The following is a 27,092-nucleotide window of genomic DNA, read 5'->3' as shown; positions in this document are numbered from 1 at the left end:
GACAACAGGTATCCATTCCAGCATATCTTTGTATCAAAAAATCACTAATCTTCTTCAGAATTTCAGTTTTCTAGTTGCCATTCTTGTTCTTCATCAGTTTTATTTACTCCCAGCCATATTTGTTCTGGGTTGTTTCAGTGGTCACAACATGAAATATTACACTTCTATTGTACTGTGATATTAGTCAGTGATTGAGAGCTATGGCTACATTCTTGCTCACCTTATTATTTTTACACACTCACGAATACCTGCCAATTGAACTTCATTTCTGAAACTACTGCCATTACTGCTGGAAGTTAAGAATGCAGTCAAACATCCAATTCTTGAAATAAATACTTCTCATAAACAATGTAATATATTTTGTACTCTCATTTACAGTTGCTCCATTACACTGCCTATATCCATTCCCTAATTCATGGAGGTATCTTCTGTCTGTGAAACTAAATGAAAGAGAGTTTGTTTATTGCCATACGCGTTTCACTTCTCTTATTTCTCTTTATACACATAATAAATGTATTTGTAGTAGTTACTATATGTTAAATGTTACATTTTGCCTTGTTTTTATCTTGTTTTTAATATTAGAATCAACTTTCGTAGCACAAATTTCATGAGATGTTACATACGATTTCCAGTGCTGTTAGCCCTTACGTGTGGTCCTGGAGATGTGTTCATTAGTCACCTGCTCCAGCTGGCTGACTTCTGACATTTCTCACCCACATTTGTTGCATATGCATTTCACTTACATCAGTCACTTGCACTTTTAATTTTGTGATGAACATGTGTGTGTTTACAGTGGGTAGTGTTGCCAGCTGTCACTGTGTGACATTCATCTTTTGTTTGTGTTGTCAGGTTATTGTTGTTATTGTTTTAGTGGCTAACATGATCAGAGAGTTGTTTATTATATGGATATGGCCATTAAGTACTTCCTTTTCTTGTAATGTCAGGAGTTTTTTGTTGTCCTGACATTACAAGAAAACTTTCCAATACAAAGAGACCTTGCAATGAGAAAGGTAGTACTTAATACCAAATCCATATAAGCAACAACTGTGTAATCGTGTTAGCCACTGAAACAATAACAGACATCTGAAACATAACCAGAATAAATAATTAATTCATCAAAGTGACATGTTACACTACATTGTGTGAATTTCCTAATATAGATAAAAAACTTAAATGTACCATGGTAGACTTCTGACGCTCACAACAAATTATTGAGGATAAGTTAAAACTTACAGTTGCATCTCACCCATTGAAGTAGCTGAAAACTTCATAGAAAATATTATTTCACAAGAAAATGTTACTGTAGCTATATGTATAAATGGATTAAATTCATAAGCCTGAAATATTAAATGTTATGTACAGTATGTATATATTAATTTGTTGTTTCAATAGGGAAGAGAATCTGATTGCATAAATCTTTGTTGCTGATTACTTTGTTTGATGTGTGATGATGTCCTTGCCTCTTTGAAGTATTTGAACTTCCCAGATTATTCAGTCATTTTGTTTATTTATTTCTTTATTTTCTTAGCTGCAGTTGCTCCTTACAGATTACTTAGACATTCAGAACACAAGTGGAGAGCCCCAGCAGGCTCCCTCATTTTCAGAATCAGCAAGTGACATGTCTGTCTTCTTCACAAGAAAGAAATCTTCCAGACAGAAAAAGAGTCCTTTGTTTAAATTTGACTATTCATCCCATGCTCTAACCATGAACAGTTATCTCAAGGACCAGTGGAAGAGTGATAGAGTTATGAAGGTAATAATTTATTCTTTACAGTGAAAGTAGTAAAATGTAAGTGCAAAGATAATCTTATAACACACCACTATTTTATGTCAACCTGTACATCAAACATAATATTTGTGAACTCGTGATAATGAGTATAATTTTCTTGCATGCAGTGCTTTTATCTTTTCTTCAACAGTTTGAGACAAGAAAAAAATGCTACGCCACTATGTTTGTGATAACCATCTGGTTATCATGATTTTCGACACAGCAGTTTAGCATTTTCCTGCTGCTCCCGTGGCTAAATAGATATGATAATGAAATTACACCATGTGATAGAGCAACTCAAAGAATTTATGTTCTGGCAACAGATGTGCAACTGTTGTTGCCATAGTCTAGCATGATCACTATAAGTGAAAATGGTGACTCTGCGGCAGTGCGTGCAAGCAGTAGTGTGGTTTGCAAAAATCAAAATCTCCAATTATTGTGCAAGAGATTGTAGATTGTAAGGATGTAATTCACCTGATGTGAAGACAATTAAGGTATGGTATCATAAGTTTCTGGTAACTACAAATGTTCTGAACATCCTGGCTGTGCATGTTATAGTTTTTGAAAGAGGCAGTAGACAGCATCAGACAAGCATTTCTCAGAAGCACCCGTAAGTGAATTCGACAGGCATCCAGGCAACTTTATGTACCCGGAGCAACATTGCTTTGTGTAGTGCACCAGCATCGTCATTTGTGTAACATCCAATGCTGAACAACAGAACCATGCTGACAACAGTTTGCTACGGATACGCTTCAGCATATTGACATGAATGCCAGCTGTGTGGAAAGATGTTTATCCTCAGATGAAGCAACCTTTCATGTACAAGGGACGGTTAATTGGCTTGATGTTCAGATTTGGGGCTTGCAACACCCACACACTATCATTGAACAAGTGATGATAGCTCTAAAGCATGGTTTCCCAAACTGTGTTCCATGGAACACTGATGTTCCACAGAAAATGAATAAGTGCTCTGTGAAAAACTATTAATAACAAGATGTTTTCTTATTACAACATTTTGATGATACTAATTTTTTTTTAAATTTTATGATGATTTCTTTATTATTAGTTATGATTTAAAACTGAAGTAATCACTGAATGAAACAAGTTTTTCTCGTTTTTGAAATTTAACAAATCTTCAAAATAAACAAGGTGTTCCATCAAATACCAGAATTCTCATAGTGTTCTGTTGTAGGAAAAGTTTGGGAATCCCTGCTCTAATCTGAATGTCTGGTGTGGAGTACTGCATAACAGGATTGTTGGACCATTCTTCTTTGCAGAAAACACATTGAATTGATCATTGTATCTACCATATTGGACAAGTTTGTATACCCTCAGATATAAGATTTGCAACCCGACTTCATCATTCAGCAAGATGGAGCTCTGTCACATTGGTCAATGACTGTTCGCAGGTTCTTAGTTATGAAATTTCCCAGTTGCTGGATTGGACATGGAGGACCCATTGCCTGGTCACCAAGATCTCCCAACATTACCTCGCTGATGTTGTTCTTGCGGGACTAGTGATGGGCCACATGTGTGCGACCAAAGAGGACAATATTTCTGTTTTAAGATTTTGTATCACTGATGCAATGCTACAGAGGCAAGAAATTGAATATAAACTTGATATTTTGATATTCTTCTTGCTACAAGTGGTTCACATGTAGAGGTGTGCTGATGATTATTAAATAAATTCTTTGAGATGCTCTAGTGTATGGTGTAATTTAGTTATTATATCTGCTGCACTTTTTTTTCACGGGTCTTTGAAATGTGGGAGGTTTGAAAGGGACACGCTGCACCTTTTGTTCTATAGATCTGTAGTAACGATCTTCAAGGACGTAGAAAAAGATGTTTTTTAATATACTAATGTTCTTTCCAAGGACCCTAAGGGAAATGGTCATCATCGATATGTGTGCATGCGCGCGCGCACACACACACACACACACACACACACACACACACACACACACACAGAAGTGTATAACTTTTAGGCTATTTTGCCATGCATCAAAACAGAAACCGGTTTACAACACTTATTTTATTTACGTTATCATATTACTGCACTGAAGATGTTTGAAAGTTATATTTTAATTATTTCATGTGGTATTATGAATAATGTACACATCAGTTGGTCCTAAGAAGCAATTCATGAATGGAGTAGGAGTTGGTCACTATTAAATCCTTTAGGTTTTTCATAGATGGGGAGCACAAGGAAATTGAATTTTTATAATCTTTTTTTTTTTATATATATTTATGATATGAGAAGTTCTGAACTCAAATATCATTTGCCCAAGACAGTTCAATTCAACTCTAAAAAATTCTTGAGTAAATCAACTTTGAAGTTTTTCGGGCTGCTTTAATTCAATAAATCTAAGGCAATTTCTTGGTCAGCTGTGCAGCTCGTTGGTAGAATGCTTGTCTCAAATGAAAGCATCCCGGGTTCGGTTGCCCACTGCCTCTGACTTTTAAACAGAATTGCATATTCTGTGATCATTTGCATGAAGCATAAAACTCATGAACACACAAACGGGGGAAAAAAATCATTATCTTCGAAACTGGTAATCAGTGGTCCAAGTCTCCGTTTGATCATTACGTTTCTTCCCTCTCATTCAATTACAATATTTACATCATTTAAATATAAAGTTCATCACTTGTGTATTAATATCACATGCCTAATTAATATTTTTTATTAAAAATGTCGGTTGTCTTATTTATAATTACATATTTAATACAGAATTCAAGTTTTCATTGCAAATACCATTTCTTAATTATCAGTCTTTTATAACAGAATGTAAATAAAGAGTGTTTACATTTTTTAAAAAATCTGAAATTAAATTTTTGGGGTAAAAATGAAAAATCAAAAAAGGGACTGTGTCCATACGACATATGTTGTGTTACAGGGATCACAGTGATATAAGCATCACTGTGTTTCCCCTCGACTCCAATTCAGTTTTCATAAAAGCAATAATTAGCTATGTGGATGTGATGAATTTTATATCTAAATGATGTAGGTATTGGGTGTAATGGAACAAAAAATAATGGCTGAACCAGAGATTAACAGCGTCGAATGCTACCCCCCCACCCCTACCCTCTCCCCCAGTCCTTATGTATTTCGTGAAAATGCTCGTAGAACACAAAGCTTTGTTTAAAAATTTGCATCTACCAGGAATTGAATCCTGGCTGCCCACATGGCAGGCAAGCATTTTACCACAGAGTCACACAGCCCATAGAAAAACTGCCTTCACTTTAGAGAATTTATTATGCTCGGAAAACTTCAAAGCTGATTTTCTCAAGAATTTTTGAGTGTTCCTTCAAACTACTTTGGAAGGTTGATATTTGTGTTCTAAAATTCATGTACTTTTTTTTACAGAAATCGAATTGCCCTTTGGTCTCCTCCTTGTCTTGTTAAACTGAAATTTACTGGTAGCAAAACATTTTGTTGCTACTGGAAAGTCATTGAAGATCTGTTTACTTGAATAATGAACACTTTTGGGACCAAAACAAGTGACTTAAAACCTTTGTGAAGAATACTCTTGTTTCTAATATTGATTCCAGGAATAGAGGTGTTTTTCCTCAGTGATTCACATTTATTTGCTTTTATTTAAATGCAGAATTTTTCCATTAACAATTTTTATTTATTTACGTATTTATATATTTATTTTCTTGACAGAATTGGAGCCTTATTTCTAGCCATGTGTCCTCTGAGATTACACATAGTAATAATAACAGGAATGTATATAAGTATTAGAATAATTTTGTTCCTAGTAATATTGTTTTAAGTTCATTACTTCTGTTATAATATTACTCTCAAATAAAAGTTGAGATCCAGTAACAGAAAGACGTGGCAACAGTGTAGGAAGGCTACTGGGATAGCCCAGTAGAAAAACTCTACTAATTGTACAGGAAAAGGCTTACTCACCTCATGAAAGCAAAGTGATTTTGGAACAAGTGTGACATGCAAACCTTGCTACCTCTAGTCTGGAACTGCCACTGTTTGTAACATGTTGATTTACATTTCTAGAAGCTCACCCAAGATCGTGCAAAGGTCTTTTACTGTTTGAGTTACGGTAATAGGATACTATCAGGTAATATGAAAGAAAATGCTTCACAAAAATATCCACTTATTAGTGTTCAATGCACTTTAAGGATTGCCTGTAATGCCATAATGTTCAGTTTTGACTGTTCCGTTAATGAAAAAATATCATCTGGGTCATTTGGCAAACCTGTTATTGTTGGGGTGGCACTTAGATACAGGGGATTTCATTGGTATGTAAGTGTTAAAAGAATGTAACAGACCATGACCTTAATCTGAATGGCTCCTGGAGACACCTTTTAATATGATTTCTCTGACAACTCATTGATGTCTGTTTCTTGTGAATGCTCTGTTTGAGTAACTCAGCTGTTTTATTTTCAGAAGTAAAACACCAAAATTAACACCATCAGAAATATTACTGAAATTAGACAGCATTACAATAATCTTCATGTTTGTGCATGGCTTGTTTGAGATTAACAGTCACTTTGATTAATGCAATTGCCGTAACATGTGTTTTCAGAAGCTCGATTGATTTTTATCATGTATGCTATGAGCAATAAGGTAGTTGCAATGTGCCTCACCTGTGATGGTGATACCTGAGTAGGTAGGTGCTCATCTAGTGTCTGGCATCTTACATAATTTGGATTAATGACAGATTTGAAATGACAGAAACAATACTGCGTAAGTTAGTTTGACACTTTTGCAAAATTTGTTGATGCTTGTATTATTACGATGATCAGCTTGTATACGACAGTTGATACAGTATATTCATTACAGGTTATCATTTGCATTCCATTATAGAGAATTTGGCAGTGGCAATATCTTCCCAGTACAGTTCGTCTGTAAAGTTCTGATGAACACACAATGTGAAGTTTGGTTCATTAATATATTTACTGCACATAAAAATTGTGCAAGGCACAAACACTTTTACCAACTAAATGCTGTCAGTGACATGCAAATATCCACATTTCTGTAGTAATAGTGACACTGAGATGTCAACATTAGGAATAACTACTGTAGACTTCCTGGATCATTGTCCAGCTCTTCTACTTATAGAATACGGTTTGAAGAATTGTTAAAATTTGTTGTTAGGTTTTACTTTATTACAAGGAGGCTAGCAAAACTATACTCACCATATAGCAGAGATGCTGAGTCACAGATAGGCACAACAAAAAGACTGTCACACAGTAGACTTTGGGCAACAAGGCCTTTATCAAAAATATACACACACACACACACACACACACACCTGCAAACACAACTCCCACAAACATGGCCACAGTCTCGGGCAGCAGAAGCCAGACTATGAACAGCAGTACAAGATGGGAGAGGCAACTGGGTGGAGGTGAGGAAGAGGCTGGGGCCGAGAGGGGGAGGGGTAGCAGGCTAAGGATGGGGGACGGTAAAGTGCTGCTGCGGGAGAATGCAGGGATGAGGTGGAGAGAGGATAGGGCAGCTATGTGCAGTTGGCAGGTTAGACTGAGGGCGGGGGAGTAGCAGAAGAGGAGAGAAGTAATTAACCCTGCCCCCCCCCCCCTACCTTGTACAGAAACAGATCTGCCATGCCTTATCTTTCCAGTCACCCGCCCCCTCCCAAAGTCCCACTGTCCGGCCACAGAGGAGCAGTATTCTCATGGCTCAGTACTACCCAGGACTAGAGCAACAAATTACATTCTCCACCAGGGTTTCGATTACGTCTCGTCGGGCCCTGTAATGAGAAATGTCCTACCCACAATCCATCCCCCTCCCCCCCCCCCCCCCCTCTCAATGGTATTCCTCCGCCCACTGAACCTACACAATATGCTTGTCCATTAGTACATAACTCCTGCTCCCAAAACCTTGCCTCATGGCCCATATTCCTATAATAGACCCAGTTTCAATACCTGTCCCATACATCCTCCCTCCACCACCAACTCCATCTGGCCACAAACATCACCTATCCCTCCAAAGGCAGGGGTACCTGTGAAACCACTCATGATCCACAAGATAAGCTGCAACCACTGTGGTGCATTCTACATGGGCATGACAATCAACAAGCTGTCTCTGTGCATGAATGGCCACCAACAAACTGCAACTAAAAAACAACTGGACCACCCTGTTGATGAGCACACTGCCCAACATGACATTCTTCATTTCAGTGACAGCTTCACAGCCTGTGCCATCTGGATCCTTTCCACCGACGCCAGCTTTTCTGAATTGTACAGGTGGGAACTCTGCCTGCAATATATCCTATGTTCCTGTAACTTTCCATGCCTTAGCCTCCATTAGTCATTGGCCTTACCTAACTAGCTCGTTCCTGTTCCAGCACCACACGGCCCTCTATTCCACCAACACACGCGGTCTTTACTACTCTCCTTCCCTGCTACCTCCCCCCCCCCTCCCCCTCTGCCCGCCATCCTCCGTCTAACCTCCCAACTGCACCTACCTGCCCTATCCTCTCTCCAGCTCATCCCTGCAAGCTCCTGCAGCACCATTTTACTGTCCCCTACCTTTACCATGCTATCCTTCTCCCTGTCTGCCCCAGGCTTTACTTACCCCCCCATGTGGTCACCTCTCCCATCTTGTACTGCTGTTCGTAGTCAGGCTTTAGCTGCTAAAGGCTGTGGTCGTGTGTGTGTGTGTGTGTGTGTGTGTGTGTGTGTGTTTTTGTTTGTTTGTTTTATCTATTTTTGACAAAGGCCTTGTTGACCAAAAGCTTACTGTGTGATAGTCGTTTTGTTCTGCGACTCAACATCGCTATATGTTGAGTAGCAACTGTTGTTTTAATAATATTGTTACATTTTCCGTTGTTTGAAGCTAGCAAAATTAATAGATATACGATTACCTAGAGCCAAGAAGTAATCTGATTCACCTATGGATTGGATAATGGGGAAATTGACAAAATTGTAGGTATTATATTGTGAATACAGTATATGCTCCCAGGGGGTTTCCCAGTTCCTGCCAAAAATGGCTAAAATATGTAATTTTTTTATATCGAATAATTTGCAAACTAATATGTTTCCCTTGTGAAAGAGGGTATTTTTGTATTCGGAAAAATTAGGGCTACAAAACTATGGAACTGGATTTTCTAATTACTCACTATTTAAAAATGGAAGATTGTGGAAGAAGCAAACTTTAATTACAAATAACTCTTGAAATACGAAGGATTTGGAAACAGTAAGGTGCTTGCTAAGAAAGGGGAATGAGGGCTTTAACCTGAGGTACAACATTCAGTCAAAACTACTTATCAACTCACTCAAAATTCTGTCTTCACATAATTGTACTGATCCTCAAATTATGAATATTTCTTCATAAAAATTATTTCTAGGTAAACCTATCAGGCTGTAAGCATCTGTAATCTGGAAATGAGACTGAACAATAAAAGTTTAAGATTCTCTGCCTGAATAAGGAAATAATAAAATTTGTGTAACAGTCATGTATGTTGTTCATGTAACTAAAATCAAAAAAGAAAAATATTATGTTAGGGATGGTAGGAATGGTAGAAGAACAAGTAGATGGCTTCAACTTACTCTCTTACGTAGTCCATTAGCCATTCATAAAGCATCTCCTCCAAGGCCTCTGATGTAGATAATATACTGATTGAGTTGTAAATCTCTAGATGATTTTGGTTTATCATTCTTTGGTGTAGTTCAATTAAGCAATGTTATTACTAAATGAGATATGTACTACGAACACATTTTTACATTACTGACCTGGTTTCTGCACTCGTTAGGTGCTTTTCTTGATGTCAGTCTTCCTGTAAATATATGGTTTATTGGCAGTTTTGTTAAAAGGTGAATACAGCACTGTAGAAGCTAACTTTAATATTTTCACATTTGTTGACAACAGAGACATTATGATAAACAGCTTGCATTTCTGAATTTATATAGTTCACATAACACAGGACAACACATCACCTCACTACAACTGATTCGATAGAGTGGCATGATATTTATAGCACACTTTGACTATTGTGTATATTCTGAGTAATAACATAAAGTTTCCAATTTGATAATGAACTGCAGATTGAATCAATACATAATTGTACATTATGGCTAGAGGTGTTACCAAGTTGGCTGCATAACCTTAGTTCTATACACTAAAAAAAAAAACCGACTATGTGATGTTGACATTGTGAATGACTACCGTAGGCTGCCTGAAGAAATGTCCTAAAAACTACTTATAAATGTGCTTAAAAATAAAATTTGGAATTCGTTCTTATATTCCAGTTTATGATTGGAAAGGTAGCAAAATCAGAGAACACACATCAATAATAAGCAAAACAGCAAGTCTGTTTAACTATGACCTAGATTATCAGAAAAAGGCTAAATTATACGTACTGCCTTATGGGTATTATTTCTATTTCCATGGGATTCATGGAACCTGCCAAAAATGGCAAAAAATGAGATTTTCCAGATAAAACATTTGGCAAATTTTAGCGATTCCACTAGTGAAAGTAGACATTTGGAAATCAAAAGTATCGAAGCTACAAAGCAGTGGTGCTGGATTTTGGAAATAAAATATTTTTAGGGGAAAAAAATGCTTATGGAGAGTAGGGGAATGACGGCTACACTGATTTAGCCAGAAATATCTATTAGCTCACTGCATACATTAACTCCATATGCTCCTTACAGATCTTAAATTATTGGTATCTCATTATAAACATTATTTCCTTGTAAACTAAGTAGACTGTTTTCGTCAGTTATTGGAAATTACACGGTGAATAATAATTTGTTCAACTGAAGCATGTGTGCCATTCATAAAAAAAAATAAAACATTGATGTCAGGACTGGTACAAGAGCAAGTTCCCCTTGGTCTGTTAGTATATGAGAAATCAAAGCCCCTGTAAGAACCAGAATGATAGTTTTAATAATATTTCAATCATGCCTGTGTTCACTCCATCAGTACCTGCTGCCTCAGAAGATATTCTCACCACGACTTTCTCTGCTGTGCTTGTGAGACCTTTTTTTTAAAAAAAAAAAAAAAAAATAATGAATGTTCCTGTCATGGAAATGCTATTTTGTGTTTGTCATGAATGTTAATACTAGTTATTTATCAAGTTATGATTAAGACTAAGTTGCCTCATCTGTCTGTTAGGATTGGAAAGCACCATCAGAATTTCACCTTTAATATGCTCAAAGTTAAACAGTTTTTCCAACAGAGTTATAGGATCTGACACTAGTGCAACCAAACTGCTATGCCTGATTTTGATGAACTTCACACTGTTCCACAGTTTTACATGCACTTCATAAAGTGCAAGTGTTCAATTTCACATGAACCTTCTTTGGGCTGAATTTTGTGTATTCATCATCTGTCGGATTAGCCACTGGCCAAGGTGGTGCACTGATTTAAAAATTGGAGTGAAGTTCAAATCACCCTCTAGCTATCGACACTCTTAAACCCTGAAGGCAAATGGTAGGAAGGTTCTTTGAAAAGTCTGTCTTCTCCAACCATGTACTTCATCTCCAGTGATCTTATCATCGAGACATTAAACCATAAACTTCCTTTCTTCCTTCGTGGAGTCACCCATTAGACATGACTTTAACTGAATGCTGAGGACAATGTTTTCACAAAATGCAGTATGTCAGCAGGTGAATTTCCAAACTATGTCACCATACCCACTGCTGCCAGTGTAATACTTGTGGCTAACTAAAAATCTGAAAGACGTGAAAGGACAGAGCTACAAAGATATGCTGAAGAGAATGATTCATTATCTTGTTTGCCCTTTCACTTCGTAGTAACTAGAGGCTGCCATGCTTTGCATGAAGAATAAGAAAACTCCAGGACAAGATCATATACAAGTAGAACAAATATACATATTTGGGCAAGACACTACATTTTTGGAATGTAATTCTAATTAATAACTTTATCTCCAAATTACAGTTACCCGAAACCTAGTGTAAAGCTAAAGTAGTAGTCTTACTGAAACCTTGCAAGTCACCAACAGACCGCAAGAATATTCAACCAGTCTCAGTTTTTTGTCAGTTCTACAAATTACTGGAAAGAATGATCTTGAACCGAATATCGCGACATGCAGCCCAGACCCTCATTAAACAACAGACAAATTTCGCACAAGACAATTATTATGTGGCCAGATCTTTAACCTAAACATGTGCATTCCTTGATCTAACTGCAGTGTAAACATTGCATCCCACAGGGAAGATAACAGATGTGAAATAATATACAAGACATTGTTTATTAATACCAGAGAAGGAAAGTTGCTACTCACCATATAGTGGAGATGCTGAGTCATGATAAAAAGATTCACACAATTAAAGCTTTCAGCCATTAAGGCCTTTGTCAGCAGTAGACACACATACACACACAGACACACTCACATAAACGCAACTTGCACACACATCTGCAGTCTCAGAGAACTGAGAGCACACTACGAACAGCAGCACCAGTGCATGATGGGAGTGGTGACTGGGTGGGGGTAAGGATGAGGCTGGGGTGGGGAGGGGGAGGGATGGTATGGTGGGAGTGGCGGACAGTCAAGTGTTGCAGTTTAGATGGAGTCCAGGAGAGAAGGTTCGGAGGGGGGAGGGGGTAAGTGCGGAAAGGGGAGAAAATAAAAGACTGGGTGTGGCAGTGGAATGACGGCTGTGTGGTTCTGGAATGGGAACAGGGAGGGGGATGGATGGGTGAGGACAGTGATTAATGAAGATTGAGACCAGGAGGGTTACGGGAATGTAGGATGTATTGCAGGGAAAGTTCCCACCTGAGCAATTTCCTCTCCTTTCCGCACTTACACCCCCCCCCTCCCCCCTCCGCACCTTCTCTCCTGCCCTCCGTCTAAACTGCAACACTTGACTGTCCACAAATCTCACCAAACTATCCCTCCCTCCAGCCTCCTCCTTACCCCCACCCAGTCGCCACTCCCATCATGCACTGGTGCTGCTGTTTGCAGTGTGGTCTCAGCTCTCTGAGACGGCGTGTGTGTGTGTGTGTGTGTGTGTGTGTGTGTGTGTGTGTGTACTCCTGACAAAGGCCTTAATGGCCGAAAGCTTTAATTGTGTGAATCTTTTTATTGTGCCTATTGTGGCTCAGCATCTGCTATATGGTGAGTAGCAACTTTCCTTCTCTGGTATTGTTACATTCCATCCTGGATTTTCCATTGTTAGACATTGTTTATTGTTAGTTTACATGATATTTTATTCCAAATAGGCTCTTTGTGAGTCATTACACAACTGGAAGTATTGGAAAAATTGTTTGAAAAAATTCTGAAACTCTACCTTTGAAGTTACCACTGAGGATGTAGCCTTCTGGGTATCTGAAATCGTGTTGATTGTCATTTTCAGTTGTGGAAATAACCAGAAGTCACATGGAGACAAACTGTGCAAATAAGGAGGGTGTTCAAGCACCACAGCACATTTTTTGTGCCAAGAAATCACATGCCATCATACTTTTATGCGCTAGTAATGTTGTGCAAGAGGCACCACTTTCGTTGATTCTGGTATTCAGGTTGAACCTGAAAAATCCTCACCTATAAACAATTTAAAAAACACAAATAGTAATCTGTATTCACCATTTGATCTTCTGGAGCAAATTCTTTACAGAAAATTCCTTTTGAATCAAAGAACATAGTGAGAAGTGTCTTGACATGCCTTTTCTGTGTGCAGATGTTTTTTGGTATTGAAGATTCTGGACCTTTCCGTTCCTAGCTTTTGTACTTTGTAAGTGGCTTGTACTCAAAACAACATGTTTGATCCCCCATTACGATAGAAGATATGAAGTCTGGGTCCCTAGTGGCTGGTTTTTTCATATGTCTGCAGTTTTCCACTGTGGCAATAACAGATCTTATTTTTTCCCAAATTTCCAGTTAGAATGCAATGCACTGTTGTTTTAGGAATTCCCATGAGTTCCTCAGTTAATGTGGCAGATGAACAATGGTCATTTCAAAGTATTTCAGCCACTTTTTGAACCCTTTCTTTGTCTTAAATGGTCAACGGTGCCTCTGGAAACGAGTCATCTTTAATGCTCTCTTTGCATACTAATTAAAAACATTTTTATAACCCATTGCTTCACTACCATAAACAATTGCATCATTTCAAAAGTATCTGTGCCACTTTTAAACAATTTAAAACAAAACTTAATGTTAGCATATTGCTCCATTGCTTCTTTCACGGCTGAAGTTCAAAACATATTGTTAAACTTCTGGATATTAAGAGCAGTCTGTGAGGCCAGCACTGTTACATTTAAAATGGAAGGTAATGAAAACACAATGCTAGTTAATGCATGCATTCACTGATGGCATTAGTAGTTATGTGAATATAAAATCATTCATCTTTCCTCTGGGATGGACTGTGTATGACACCATTTACTGTAACAAACTTGTAAGGAAAATTTATACCATCACCAAGGACTTAATCTATGAAATAGATAATTCTTTATTATCCTTGAACAATAAGAAAAGTCTATAGAGAACCCAGAAGAACGATCTTTCTCAAGACTGTGTGCGGGCACTTTTGCTGTACAGTATCTAAACCAGTGACTAATCTGTTGAAACAGACACAGCAAATTTCATCTATGCAAATAACACAAAAGTTGCGGTTTAAGGAAATATGTTTGAGGAGCTGGATATGAAACTGCCTACTGCCCCCAAAGACCTAGCAGGCTCTTATGACAATAACCACCTATAACTGAACCCAACCATAACACAGTTACATGCATTTCACCTGAAACATGAACAAGCTAGGAGAAAGCTGGATGTAAACTGGTGAGGAGAACAACTGTGACATATTAGAGAAAAGTTAGACCATACATTCTCTTTGTAAGTTCACTATGCAAACAGGAAGCTCAAATATATCAGCTTTGATAATATTATAGGTAAGCTTAAACTTACAAACAGCACATGGTTGGTGCAAAGAAATGTCGTATGTGTGTATGTACTAGGTCCATGTTTCTCCATGGCAGATATTTAGGACCATGTTGACAGAACTACACACACACACACACACACACACACACACACACACAAGACATGTTGACACTGCTCTCAGTTAGGCAGTCTGCATGTCATAGATCAACAGCTGTGATTGTTGGGAGGGGGGGGGGGAGGAGAGGGCAGGCAGGAATACGACACCACCCCTCCCTCCCAAACAGCCTGTAACTGGAACTGAAGCACAACTTCACATATTGAATTAAAGAAAGAGTTTTCTCCAGTCAGCTGCAGCTATCATGTCATCACCTGCTGGCCAAATAGCACACGTTTCACCCACAGAAGCCTGCTCATGGTTTCAGAAAGCCTTACTAGACATAGAAGGCCTTGAACAAATTGTGAACTGTAGTGACAAAGTGCAAACAGTTGTTGAAGTGGTGGGGATATATTACTAGAGATGCAACCTCTGAAAGTGTACAACTTCAAGATGCAGCATACCTTTTCATCTCCCCAAAGCTACCTATAACCTGCGCATTGGATGACCAAGATTTACCAGATGTCCAAGCAGTCGAGACTGCCAAATTCTGAACCTTAAAATCTATAGGATGCATAGGAACTTCTGTATTTCCTGTAAACATATTGTAGATACAAACTGTGACATAGTCATGAAAAAGTTCCCAGCAATCCAAGAAAATATTTGCTTTAGTATAATTCCAGTCTTGGATCACAATGTTTATTTATAATTTCTTTGAAATCATTTAAATTGACCTGCAGTGATGACATCTAGCTGGCCTGGATGGAGGAACCTTTCTTGCCACTGCATGGCACTGCAACTGAGTCTCTCTTCATGTGCAGTATTTATGCTTCAGAAGTGCTCTTTACATACCATAGTTTTAATTGTTTGACAAAGTTGAAATGGCTAATGATTTTGACTGCACTATCACATGTAATAGCATGATTTGTGTTGTGCACCATATTTTTACTCAGAAATGAGTATGTTGTACAATTGTTCTATAGTTGATTTCTGCTTTAAATTCATATAGTTGAGAGTATTTTGTACATTAGGCTACCGCTATGTTCTAGTGTTTTCTAGGTCTGAGGATGGTCATTACCAACCAAGATTAATAACCTGATTACAAATAAACTTGTGATCCAACACTAGAATTATAATAAAGCAAATATTGTTGATAAAGTGTAAATTTGTAAAAACAATATTGTGCAGTTGTGTAGGTATGATGATGATGATGATGATGATGATGATGATGATGATGATGATGATGATGATGCAGAAAGGTCAAGAAAAATAGTCTAACTAATTTGAATTACTTAATATTTTCTCTTCTTTTCCATTATGTCTGTGAGATAGTGGCTGCATAGCAAATTGTGGGCTGGATCTAGAGATATAATAGTTTTAAGAGTGGAATTCTCACCATAAGTTTTCTGAAGTGTAAGATTCCACTTGCTAGTCTGTTTTTGTCTCTCCCTTGATGGTAACATGTTAATATTGTAATACTCATTAGTGAGGACAAAACTGTGGGATGAAGCAATACCAATTTTGGGTGGGTTATAGTGTCCTGTTTAAACATTACTGATTACATGTACTTATTTTGAAAAATAAAAGCTCTCCTTCCCTTTTGCTAATACCATCCAAAGTATTCAATATCTTTGGTTTTAAATCAGAGTGAACTTATACATCCAAATTGCATCCATGATGTATTATGTGATCAACCCTTAGAAGTGTACCATCTGAGAGGGGAAAAAGGGATCATGAATGTGCTGGGTTTGAGTCATGCTTATCGAAAAATTACATGGAAGTTGAATTGCTAGAACACGTCATAGAACTGTCAAAGTGGGCAATTGATAAATGCATGTTAGTGTGAGTGAAAATTCAGTCAGAGGCATGTCCCAGCATAGCTGCTGTCAGGAGCAGCTGTGCAGTCCCTTCCTGATGCCTGAAAGTGAGGCAGTGATCTATGTTCACAACTGGAGGTTTTCCGTAAGCATTATTTATTCAAGCTTTTTCTAACAATCATCTGTAGGCTGTGGAAAACATATTGACTAAAAAAAATTTTTGCTGCAGCTTCACATAAGTTATGTCAAGCAATAAGTGTCTCAAAGAACTCCATCAGTAGTGGTAAGAGCTCAAATTTGGTATAGGTAGAGTTCTCTCAGAAGTTGTCATTGCTGCTGGATGTCTGTAAGCTCTTGGTGTGCTTCATAAACCACCACTGGCTGTGGTGGTGGAAAGTTGAGTGTTGAAGAGTGTGAAGGCTCTTAACCGTACTGTCCAGATTATGAGAATGGGATCTAAAAAGAAACCACCCCCAGCTCAAAGATGAACTGCGTACTGATTGGATGGCTATCAGTAACAATGAATCTCTGGCATAATAACCATGTAGAAATTCTATTAGCCTTTCTGAGGTATATGGTGCTGCCTGAGTGGATAGATATTTCTGTAGCTTCTTGGGAGGACTTGGGGAACCCAGCCATCACCCTTTCAACACTATTATTTAATATCACAAAAATTTGAAACAAAAGGCATGGAATTCTCAGTCAAGGCATTGTGCTGCTTCATGATAATGTTCTCATTCTGCTCGCACCATACAAAATGTTATTCAGCAATTTGAGAGGGAGCAGTTAGATCATCTGCTTTATAGTCCCATTCTCGCACCTTCTGACTATCACTTGTTCTGAACTTGAAGCATGATTTTGGAGGAAGACTATTTGACAGTGATGATGATGCAAAAAATGGTGCTCAGCAGTGACAGTCTTCACTGGCAGCATCTTTCTATGAAGAGGACATAGAAAAGTTGGTTTCTCACTGTGACGAATCTGTGAACAATGGTGGCAATTACATACAAAAATAGTTTAAGAACAACTCTCTCTTGTAAAAATAAATTTTGGTTTGAAAAATTGTTTTTATGAGTTTTTTCCAAAACGGTTATTACTTTCTGGACATGAATTGTATTTGTGCTATTTTTTCAGGTGATACTTTGTATAATAACTGCATCATCTAAAAATTGTCTGACGTTGCTATTAATGTTACCAGCAAGCTCATTAGTATACAATGTATGCAGCAAATGTTCCAACACACTTCTCTGTGGCACTTCTGAAGTTATTTCTAGATCTGTCAATTACATTCCTTCCAAGATAACATGCTCTGTCCTCCTTGCCAAGATATCCTCAGTCCAGTCCAGTTTGATACTCCATCTGACCTTTTCTTCATCAGGGACCTGCAGATACTGAATTATGCTTAAACGAGGGGCTAGCTTAGCTGCAGATTTGGTGTAGAATTCATTGGTCCCTTTAACTGTATACAGCTTTACCATTTTCAGTTTTTTCACAATGCCATCAACACTAATACTTGTATCACTCAACTTTTTAGTGTCGTTAGAATTAAATTGGTAACACTTGTGTATATTTATTAGTAAAATAATATTTGAAAATGATTTGCTACCTTTAGTTTCATTTCCTGTTTGATCCATTGGTGTCTGGGCATTACCATTCCTGCTACTGACATCCTTTACAAATTCGTTGGGTTCTGTGAGTGAGTGGTTTTTTGACAATATAATGCTACACTAATCGTTGAATGCTTCACAAATTGCTCTTTTGACAGCCAGCTGCATTTCTGTTAATATATCTTTACCTGTAGCACTATTCTCGGTTTTACATCTACTATTCGGTAGTTGCTATTTCCTTAGAATTTTCTGTACAATGATTGTATAACATGAAGAGTCCCACCTATCAAGGACTGTTCTATTAGGGACATATATATCTAGTGAAATGTCAGGGTCCCTTTTTTTAATTTCAGCCACAGATCTTCTGCATGGTCATGTTCAGAGCTAACTGTTTCAAGTTTATATCTGAGACATGACATGACACTGCTGCCTCTATATCTAGTTTGTTCAATAAATAAAACTTTGTATTGGTTTTAGTTGTCATTTGTACTTTGATAATAAAAATGTCTTGTGACTAGGGCCTCCCGTCGGGTAGACCGTTCGCCGGGTGCAAGTCTTTCGATTTGATGCCACTTTGTCAACTTGCATGTCGATGAGGATGAAAAAATGATGATTAGGACAACACAAGACCCAATCCCTGAGCAGAGAAAATCTCCGACCCAGCCAGGAATCGAACCTGGGCCATTAGGATTGACATTCAGTCACGCTGACCACTCAGCTACCAGGGCGGACACTTTGGTAATCCTTGTTGCTATAACTGCCTCATGGTCACTAGTATAAGTCTCAGTGAAGATATCCTCAAAGAGGTCAGGTCAGTTTGTTGGCATTAGTTAATCAAGAATGGACTTAAGGAATTCTGCTCTAGACATTTTTCAGAGAAACCACTTAGTATTGTTTCTGAGGATGTCTTGCAGTACCTAACTAGTGAAAAACTGTGGTGGTTGATAGAAAGATCCAGTTATAAGTTTATACCTAGCTTTGATACTGAGTCTTGCTCAAACAATCTCAAATGTGGTTTCAGTTTTTATTTTGATGGATTTGAATTTCTTGTCTCCTAGAGCTGTTATCTGCACTGGATTGAGAATCGCCTAATCTAATTGTATGTACTTCTCACACAGACAGCTACCTGAATAGCAGCCTCTGATGTGTAGTGCCCACCTAGTGTTATTTAGGAAGATTGTGCAGTTTCCAGCCCTTTGGTGCAAGTATAGGAAATCGTAACCAGGCTTCTCATAGACTCTTCAAAGTCTTGCCTTCCACTCAACTGAGAAAGTGGGGGCCTATGATCAGTTCTGTGGACAATGCAGCGGATTGTGAGCTTCATTTATATTTCACTAGCAACTTTCTCTTTCAGTCACTAGAATGATCCAAGTATCATCTCGAAGTCCAGAAAAGAGGTGTCTTTGGTGCAGCCTGTAGCCTCATCTACTTATGGAACTGCCTTGTTAATTAGGGCAGTTCCCTCTGGTCCCTGCCTCCCCTGTGCAGGGTACCTATACCTATCACACACCTCTCAGTCAAGTGGACGAATGGTGATAGATCTTGTATTTCCTGTACAGGAGATGCTATCCTTGAGAGAGGATAGTACTGGAGGTAACTTTGATATTTCCCGGGCATCTCTCTCGGTGGGCCTCCCAACTGATACATTTGCAGCTGGTTCCAATTGTGTGGTAGCAGTCTGTTTGATTTACAGCTTGCCGGTGAGTAGCAACTAACTTGTGACGTGCTTGCGAATAGTATTCTCAGTGGAGCTGTCTTTGGCTGATGGAGTGTTTTACATAACAGAAAAAAATAACTTTTAATTAATCTTGTTGACACACAAACGCATGCCTGTGAGTGACAATTTTTTTTAACAAGAATGCTACTGCAAAAATTGTACGTAACACAAATGTACATAAAGACTGTTGCTATAATACAAAATACAGTTTTCATGGAAATTAATGTTGTGAAAAATGCAGTATAGGCATGACGTTTCATAATTTTTGATATAATCAATAATTTTTGATATAATCAACACAAAAAGCAAGTTTAAATTTTTCAAAAAGTTTTAGGAGCTTGGTTTTCAAAGTAAGTTTATCTGACACACATGACTTCACTTGGACACAAAGAAAATACTATAAGTCAGATGATATATGTAAACAAATGTGTGAAATGCATGGATTTTGTATTTCATTGGTTTTTTACACCTTCTGTACCATATTGCAAAGATGAACACTTTATAGTCATCATATTATATAAAAAACAACAAAAATTGTAAAGCACAACACAGCTCGTCTTTGGTTTGAGCAGTGTTGGACGCTGGGTCGGGAGCAAAGTTGGTGTTCTAATTCGATCCAAAGGTGTTCCATTGATTTCTGATTGGGACTCTTGTCAAACCACTCCAGTTCAGCAATGTTTTTGTCCACAACCATTGCCTCTCAGATGTTACTTTATGATGGAATGCATTGTCACGCTGATACAATCGTCGTCTCTGACCTTTTCCTCTAAAATACACAGTACTCAATGCTCTGTAAAGTGTGTTCGTGTCCATCTGCATTTAATGTCTTCTCAACCGCAATAAGGGGCAACACATTAATCATTTAAAACACCCCCTTATCGAAACACTGCTCCCTCCGTACTTCACTGTTGGCACTACACGTGATGGGAGGTAATGTTCTCTAGGAATTTGTCAAAACCAAACCCTTCCATCTGGTTGCCAAAGGGCATAGCATGATTAATCACTCCAAATTATTTGTTTCCAGTCATATACTGTGCAATGGTTTCGCTCTTTACATCTCCACAGGTGGTGCTTAGCATCAACTGCAGAAATACATCACTTATGAGGAGCTGCTCGACCAATGTACCCCATTCTTTTTAGTTCCCCATACACAGTCATTTTGCTAGCTGGACTACTGGTAGCACGCCAGAACTCAGAAGTGCTTCCTTCCGCTGGTTTCTTGTGATTTTTTACAGCCATCCTCCGCAATATTCAGCAGTCTCTGTGCTTCAGTTCATGATGTCTGTGTGACTTTTGTTTAGCTGTGGTTGTTCCTTCATGCTGTCGCTTCACAGTCACATAACCTGCAGTCAACTTGGGCAGCTTTAGAATTTTTGAAATGTTCCTGATGGATTTGTTGTTCAGGTGACATCCAGTAACTAGTACATGTTTGAAGTCACTGAGCTCTGCTGACTACCCCATTCTGCTGTCACTGCTTCTCTACTGACAACACAATACTCCCTGCCTTCTATTATATTGATGGGTCTGTCTCTCATAACATCTAGTGGTCAATTCTGCAATAGGTATGTGCGTTTGGATACTTTTCATTAGATATTGTGCATTTTCCACAAAAGTAAAGAAGGACCTGTCATTGAGAATTACCTTCTGATGTGCATTTGCTGTGTGAGTGAAGAAATGTTTTAGGTGCACAAAAGCTCTTCTGTCTGTCTGGAAGAGTCTTAATTAGGATGTTATCATGTTTGGTTTGTCTTTTTCCCTTTTAACTAGCCACAGTAAGACACCACACTACACATGATGTGCACATGTAAAAGTACTGTGGCGGGGCAGTGTTCACGTGTCTTGTTTTGCGATTTATTTAATGTCCACCTACCTCAGTGGAGTGTCCATTCACCACCCGTTGCTCTGCATTTGTTGGTACTATGTAGACCATGAGAAATGCAGCGTTAAAGAAAACCACCATCCATACTTACGATTACAAAGTCCGTGTAACTCCAGTAACGAGATAAACCTGTAAATCTCTATTAATAAAGGGCAAAGTGGGTGCTTCCTCCCTTCATTGAAAATCTTTGTTTGTAGATACTGATGTTGTAGTACAGTCCTTTTAATTTATTGTGTCTCCAAGCCCACATTTACATTGGTAGTACATCTACTACTAGTTCGTGCAGCTTACATCACACGTAAGACAGCTAGAAATGTGCTAAGTCCAACCTGAAATATTACGAGATTCACACAAGCAACACACTGTTACAAAACAAGTTGACATTCGGTACTTTTCAGTGGATTCTTCGAAAGAAGATGCTCGCCAAAATGTTCTGTACGTGCATACGGAACACACCACGCAGAATATTCACAAAGGCCAATAGTTTCACTCGCAGTTTATTATGCAACCAACATTCCAAAACCTCTCAAAACTTGACTGAAATGTCCGTAATTGCATCTGCTAGCACGGCGATACAAACCAAGTGCTGTTTAACCCTCCTTTCTTCATCTTAACAGATAATTTTTTTGGACACATTTAACATAACCTTCTCATATGACAGTGACTCCACGACTGACTGAATGCCGTCGCTCACAGGGCACATAACTCATTCAATTACACACAAAAGACTTTTCTCTCATTGGTTGATCAAAATGATTATCCAGTCAGATTAACCTTTCATGATCAATTTCGTGCGCAAACCGCTTTACTCCAATCAGCATTCGCAAATGCATCTACGTCATTTCATATTGCAAAAATTCACAAAATGTTCCACAAAACCAAACCAAATGAAAATTAAAAAGAAAAATATGCTTGAAATGTGCTTTAGAATTAAGTATCCTCTTACTATCTTTCTGGCGTCCATATTAAAAAAGCAAACTCTCCTAGACATGTCATCCACCAGTTAGGAGTATTCACTGTTTTCAGGACATCCTGGTTATGTAACACTTGCTAGTTGCGGATGGTGTAATACATTATAAAATTGAAATTTGACGCATTCCCCACATACACACTCACATTCACTCTCATCTACTCCCACCCTAACACAAAATATAAATATCAACTTTTAAACTATTACTTTCCTTACGAAAGCAAAATTATTAAAAGTTTAGAATTAAAATTCTTTAAAAACAACTTGTGCACACTGAGAGTGCTGTTAGTATTTTCAAATGACAAAGAAACTTAAACTATCATGATTACTATCTGAATTTACTTTACTAAGTGTCACTTAAGTACTTTTTAATAGATTTTTTATATTTTCAAAACTATTGAAGTTATCTGTATGAAAATTTTACACACTGTTCTTCTAAATTATAAAAGTTCCTATACCAAATTTGAAAACAAACAGATCATATTTATCAAAGTTATTTAGTTTCTTAGGTGAGATGAATAAGTGATCTTAATATGCTCCACACAGAGCAGTTCTCACAGTCCACACACCGCGACAGATGGCATTATGATGCCAGCAGTCGACTACACAACAGCCAGGGCTGGAGGTTTCATTGCCAGCATCCAATACAGCTTGACCTAATGGAATAAAACTTACTGCAAAACTCTGGAGCCATGCAAATAGCTGCGATGTTACAGTACTCATTCAGAGTTGCACTTATTCTCCCGACAAGGGTTAACGCAACTTGTGCTGTCTCTGTAGTGACACCTGGGCCTGATTATCTTCTAATTTCTGCATCTATATCTGTAAGCCATTTCATGATGTTTGTGGAACATACTTCATATAAACTCCTGTTCCATTTCTAAAAGGTGCAGGGAGAGAACAATTGTTGATAAGCCTCTGCATGAGCTCAGACTTAACTAGTTTTACAATCTTGGTCATTTTGTGAAATTTATCTTGTTGGAAGCATTCTTTTGCTTGAATCTTGTTCCAAGTGAATTCTCAGAATGTTGGCAGTTATTGATTATGTTACGCATGCTTCATCTTTACAGTGCCTGTGGTGTTACAAGGGCATCCTCGTGACAGTTACATGGCCAGTGGCTGAACTCATGATGAAACAAACTTATTCTTTGAATTTTCTCAGTCACATAGTTTGAGCATGCTTGGTAAAGACGTCTCAGAGTGGTAGCATTAAAAATCAGTCAAATGAATGTTTTGTAAGCCATTTCCTTTGTGGAATAATTACAGTTTGTTGGGATTCTTCCACTGAATATCCCATCTGCGTCTCCTGCATCTAGTTTTATGTGGTTATACTACTGCTTTGCTCCAGACACATACTCAGAGATGTTTTATGGTTGTTACTGTTTCCAGTGAACGTCCAATCATAACTGAAAACTAGTCGGCCATCCTGTTTTGTATGTGTAGTATGTTATAAATGTTCATTGAGGAACCATTAGCAGTTCAGGTACCATGTATTCTTCCCATGCAGGTCTTTCCACATTACACTACCAATTTTCTAGCTCTATGACTTATCTTTATATTGCAACCTGATCTGATGAGGTATATAAGCGTATATAATCAAGTGAGGTGACATAATATTTATGACACTGACATTTGGGAGGGCTGGAGCTCTAATCCAATTCTAGGTTTCCTGATTTAAGTTTCCTACTTTCCCACTAATTTGATGAAGGTAATTGCTTGGATGGTCCCACTGAAAAGGACAAAGCTAATTTCCTTCCCTGGCCCTACTCAGTTTGAACTTGTGGCCCAGATCTAAGGATCATATTGACAGTGTGTTAAACCTCAATATTCTTACCTGCTTACTGGATTTAGAATGTGTGTATTCACAGCCCATCAATCATCTGCAGGTGGATGGTAAGCTTTCATCTTATTTGTTTATTTCCATTCTAGAATTTTTTCAGTGTGCATCTATATCCACCCACAACGGCTCCATATTCACCATCTGATATCGGCCTACATTTTTACGAAGACGTAGCTATTATAAATTTTGTCAGTATATAATGCCATTCTAAATAACATAACATTACAACCTTAATGTATAGTATATAATGCCATTGTAAATAACGTAACATTACTTCCTTTTTTAATGTGATTCAATCATACATAGTGTCATTACTTTTTATAGGACTATGAAGATCCAGTGCACCCTAAAAAGCCTAAGCAACTGATATGCCAACCAGATCCTCAGAATATCATATACATCTTCATTCCCCTGATGAAATTCATTGAAGAAACTGAGAAAGAAATTGGGTGTATCTCAAACAGTCACTGTACATTGAAGGCATTTTTGGCTGATTATGTGAAGGAAGTCTTCTTGGGACGTCATCATGTGACAGTTGCAGGGAAGATAGAATTTGCAACCAAAGCACCAGACGCCTGGAGAGCCATGACAAATCCAGATACAGTCAAGAACTTAAGGCTACCCAGGCCGTTATTACAGGTAATAGAAATATGGTTTATTCTTATTATACCATCACCGAAATGTAGGCTGATTTCGTCATTGTATTAGTTGCTGGTGTTTCTGAAAGAAATTTTTTAGTCTTACATAAAATTGTATTTCACATATCATCTGCTACTACAGGAGTTTCTAGACGAAAATTACTGTTATATATTTTAGTAATTAATGATAACACATATAATAAATCTTAATAACAGTAATATTTTAGTGCTTTTCCTTTGCTTGTCAGCTACATAGTTAGTGCACTGATAAAATGCCTCAGGTTGCATTTTATTTGATTTGTTACTAGTTTTGTTCATCAGAGATGAGCGTCTTCAGAAATTCACATTCATCGCACATTACTTTGTGTTAATGATACTGCTGAGCAGAGCCTTAAATTTTTAATGTGTTGCCATTACAATAATGAATATATGAAGAAACCCATGTCTGATGAGCAAAATTAGAAATAAATACTCTTTTACAAAAATAATTACTCTTAAAACAAAAGAAACATCATTTATTAACTGTTTGCAGGTGACATGTTACCAAGTCATAAAAAGCATTTAAAAAAAAGTAAGAGGAGGATTAGAGTTTAATATCCCTTGTCTTTATGGTCCTTATGCAAGGTATATGTTGGTGGCAGAAGGATCATTTTGAAGTTTGTTGCAAATGCCAATTCTCTAAATTTTTTCAGTAATTTTTCAGAAAAAGGACCTCAGTTCCCCCCCCCCAACAATTCACATTTAGTTCATGGAACATTTCTGTAACATTCGCTTGTTGATTGTACCTGCCAATAACAAAACTTGCAACATGCCTCTGAATTGCTTCGGTGTGTTTCAACCTGACCTGGTGGGGGGATACCACACACTTGAGCAGTACTCAAAAATGGGTCACACAATGTTCTACATGCCATATCCCTTATAGATGAGCTACACAGTCCTGGAATTCACCCAATAAACTGAACTCAACCATTCATCTTTCCTACAACTGATTTCATGTCACTTAACGAAGTTGTGCCTAGATATTTAATTTTGGTGTAAATGCCAAGTTTTGGAGAGAGCGTAATATATAATGGTGGTCTAAACACCAAGTTTTGGGCATAGCATAATTAAGGAGTCTATTGCAATAGATATCAGAAAAACTAATAAACAGAGACGGAGTTTTCAATTTAAACAAGGCTTGGGGTCTGGCACTTGATTTATCGTGATCTCGCTTACCGTCACGTCCATCAGAGACGAGAAATGCTGAAATAATTTACCTTTCATGTAATACCAAGGTGGGATCTGCAATAAAGGTCATCAAAGGGTATAGCTGGTGTTGGGAATCGAACTCAGCTATAAACAGCAGTGCAGGGCAACAGCCGGCTGGAGTTCAGTTACAGAGTACTCATAAAAGCATAATTCGTAGCACCCCAAGGAGAGAGCTGGGTGAGTCATTGAAACATTTTGCAATAAATGGAATTAACAACTTGGTAAAACAACACTCAAAAGTACACCATTAATCAGTCATGTGGAGATAACCTATCACATTTCAGATGCTTGTTACAAAATATACAGGACTACTATGAAATATTCATTCATTGTCAGGTTCTATATTTTCCAAAGTATTACATGTACGAATTTGATTGACACATTAATAGAACTGCTCGGGGTTCACAACTCTTTTGTGAGTACGTGCTTGGCTACTGTGGGGCCACGACCTTTGCAGGATTACTTCCTTTCTGCACTGCACGCTTATATTTCAACTATCCCTTTCTCCCTCTGCCTCTTCATTGGATGGTTTTCTTGGAATCGACCCTGCTTGTAACTGGTTTGTGATTGGCCTCGAGTTTCCACTTAGATGTGTTGTACAACTTCTCATCAAATAAACACATGGTCCCCATTGTTGACTTTGACCTGCCACCAATCTTCAAAATTCTTCAGAATTACAGATAGTGC

The 27,092-nt window shown here is 37.9% G+C and overlaps 1 protein-coding gene across 1 annotated transcript in view; it reads left to right on the top strand.

Annotated features, from left to right (window-relative positions):
- Nucleotides 1-27,092, top strand: part of LOC126260965 (exocyst complex component 4) — a 239,737-nt gene that overhangs the window by 114,873 nt on the left and 97,772 nt on the right. The window contains exons 8-9 of the mRNA XM_049958489.1: nt 1,529-1,753; nt 24,844-25,158. Of these exons, the coding sequence (XP_049814446.1) occupies nt 1,529-1,753; nt 24,844-25,158 (540 nt within the window). The remainder of the gene's footprint in view (nt 1-1,528; nt 1,754-24,843; nt 25,159-27,092) is intronic.

The sequence above is a fragment of the Schistocerca nitens genome, chromosome 5 (assembly GCF_023898315.1).
Source record: "Schistocerca nitens isolate TAMUIC-IGC-003100 chromosome 5, iqSchNite1.1, whole genome shotgun sequence".
Lineage (NCBI taxonomy): Eukaryota > Metazoa > Arthropoda > Insecta > Orthoptera > Acrididae > Schistocerca > Schistocerca nitens.
This window is presented reverse-complemented; position numbering and strand designations above follow the sequence as displayed.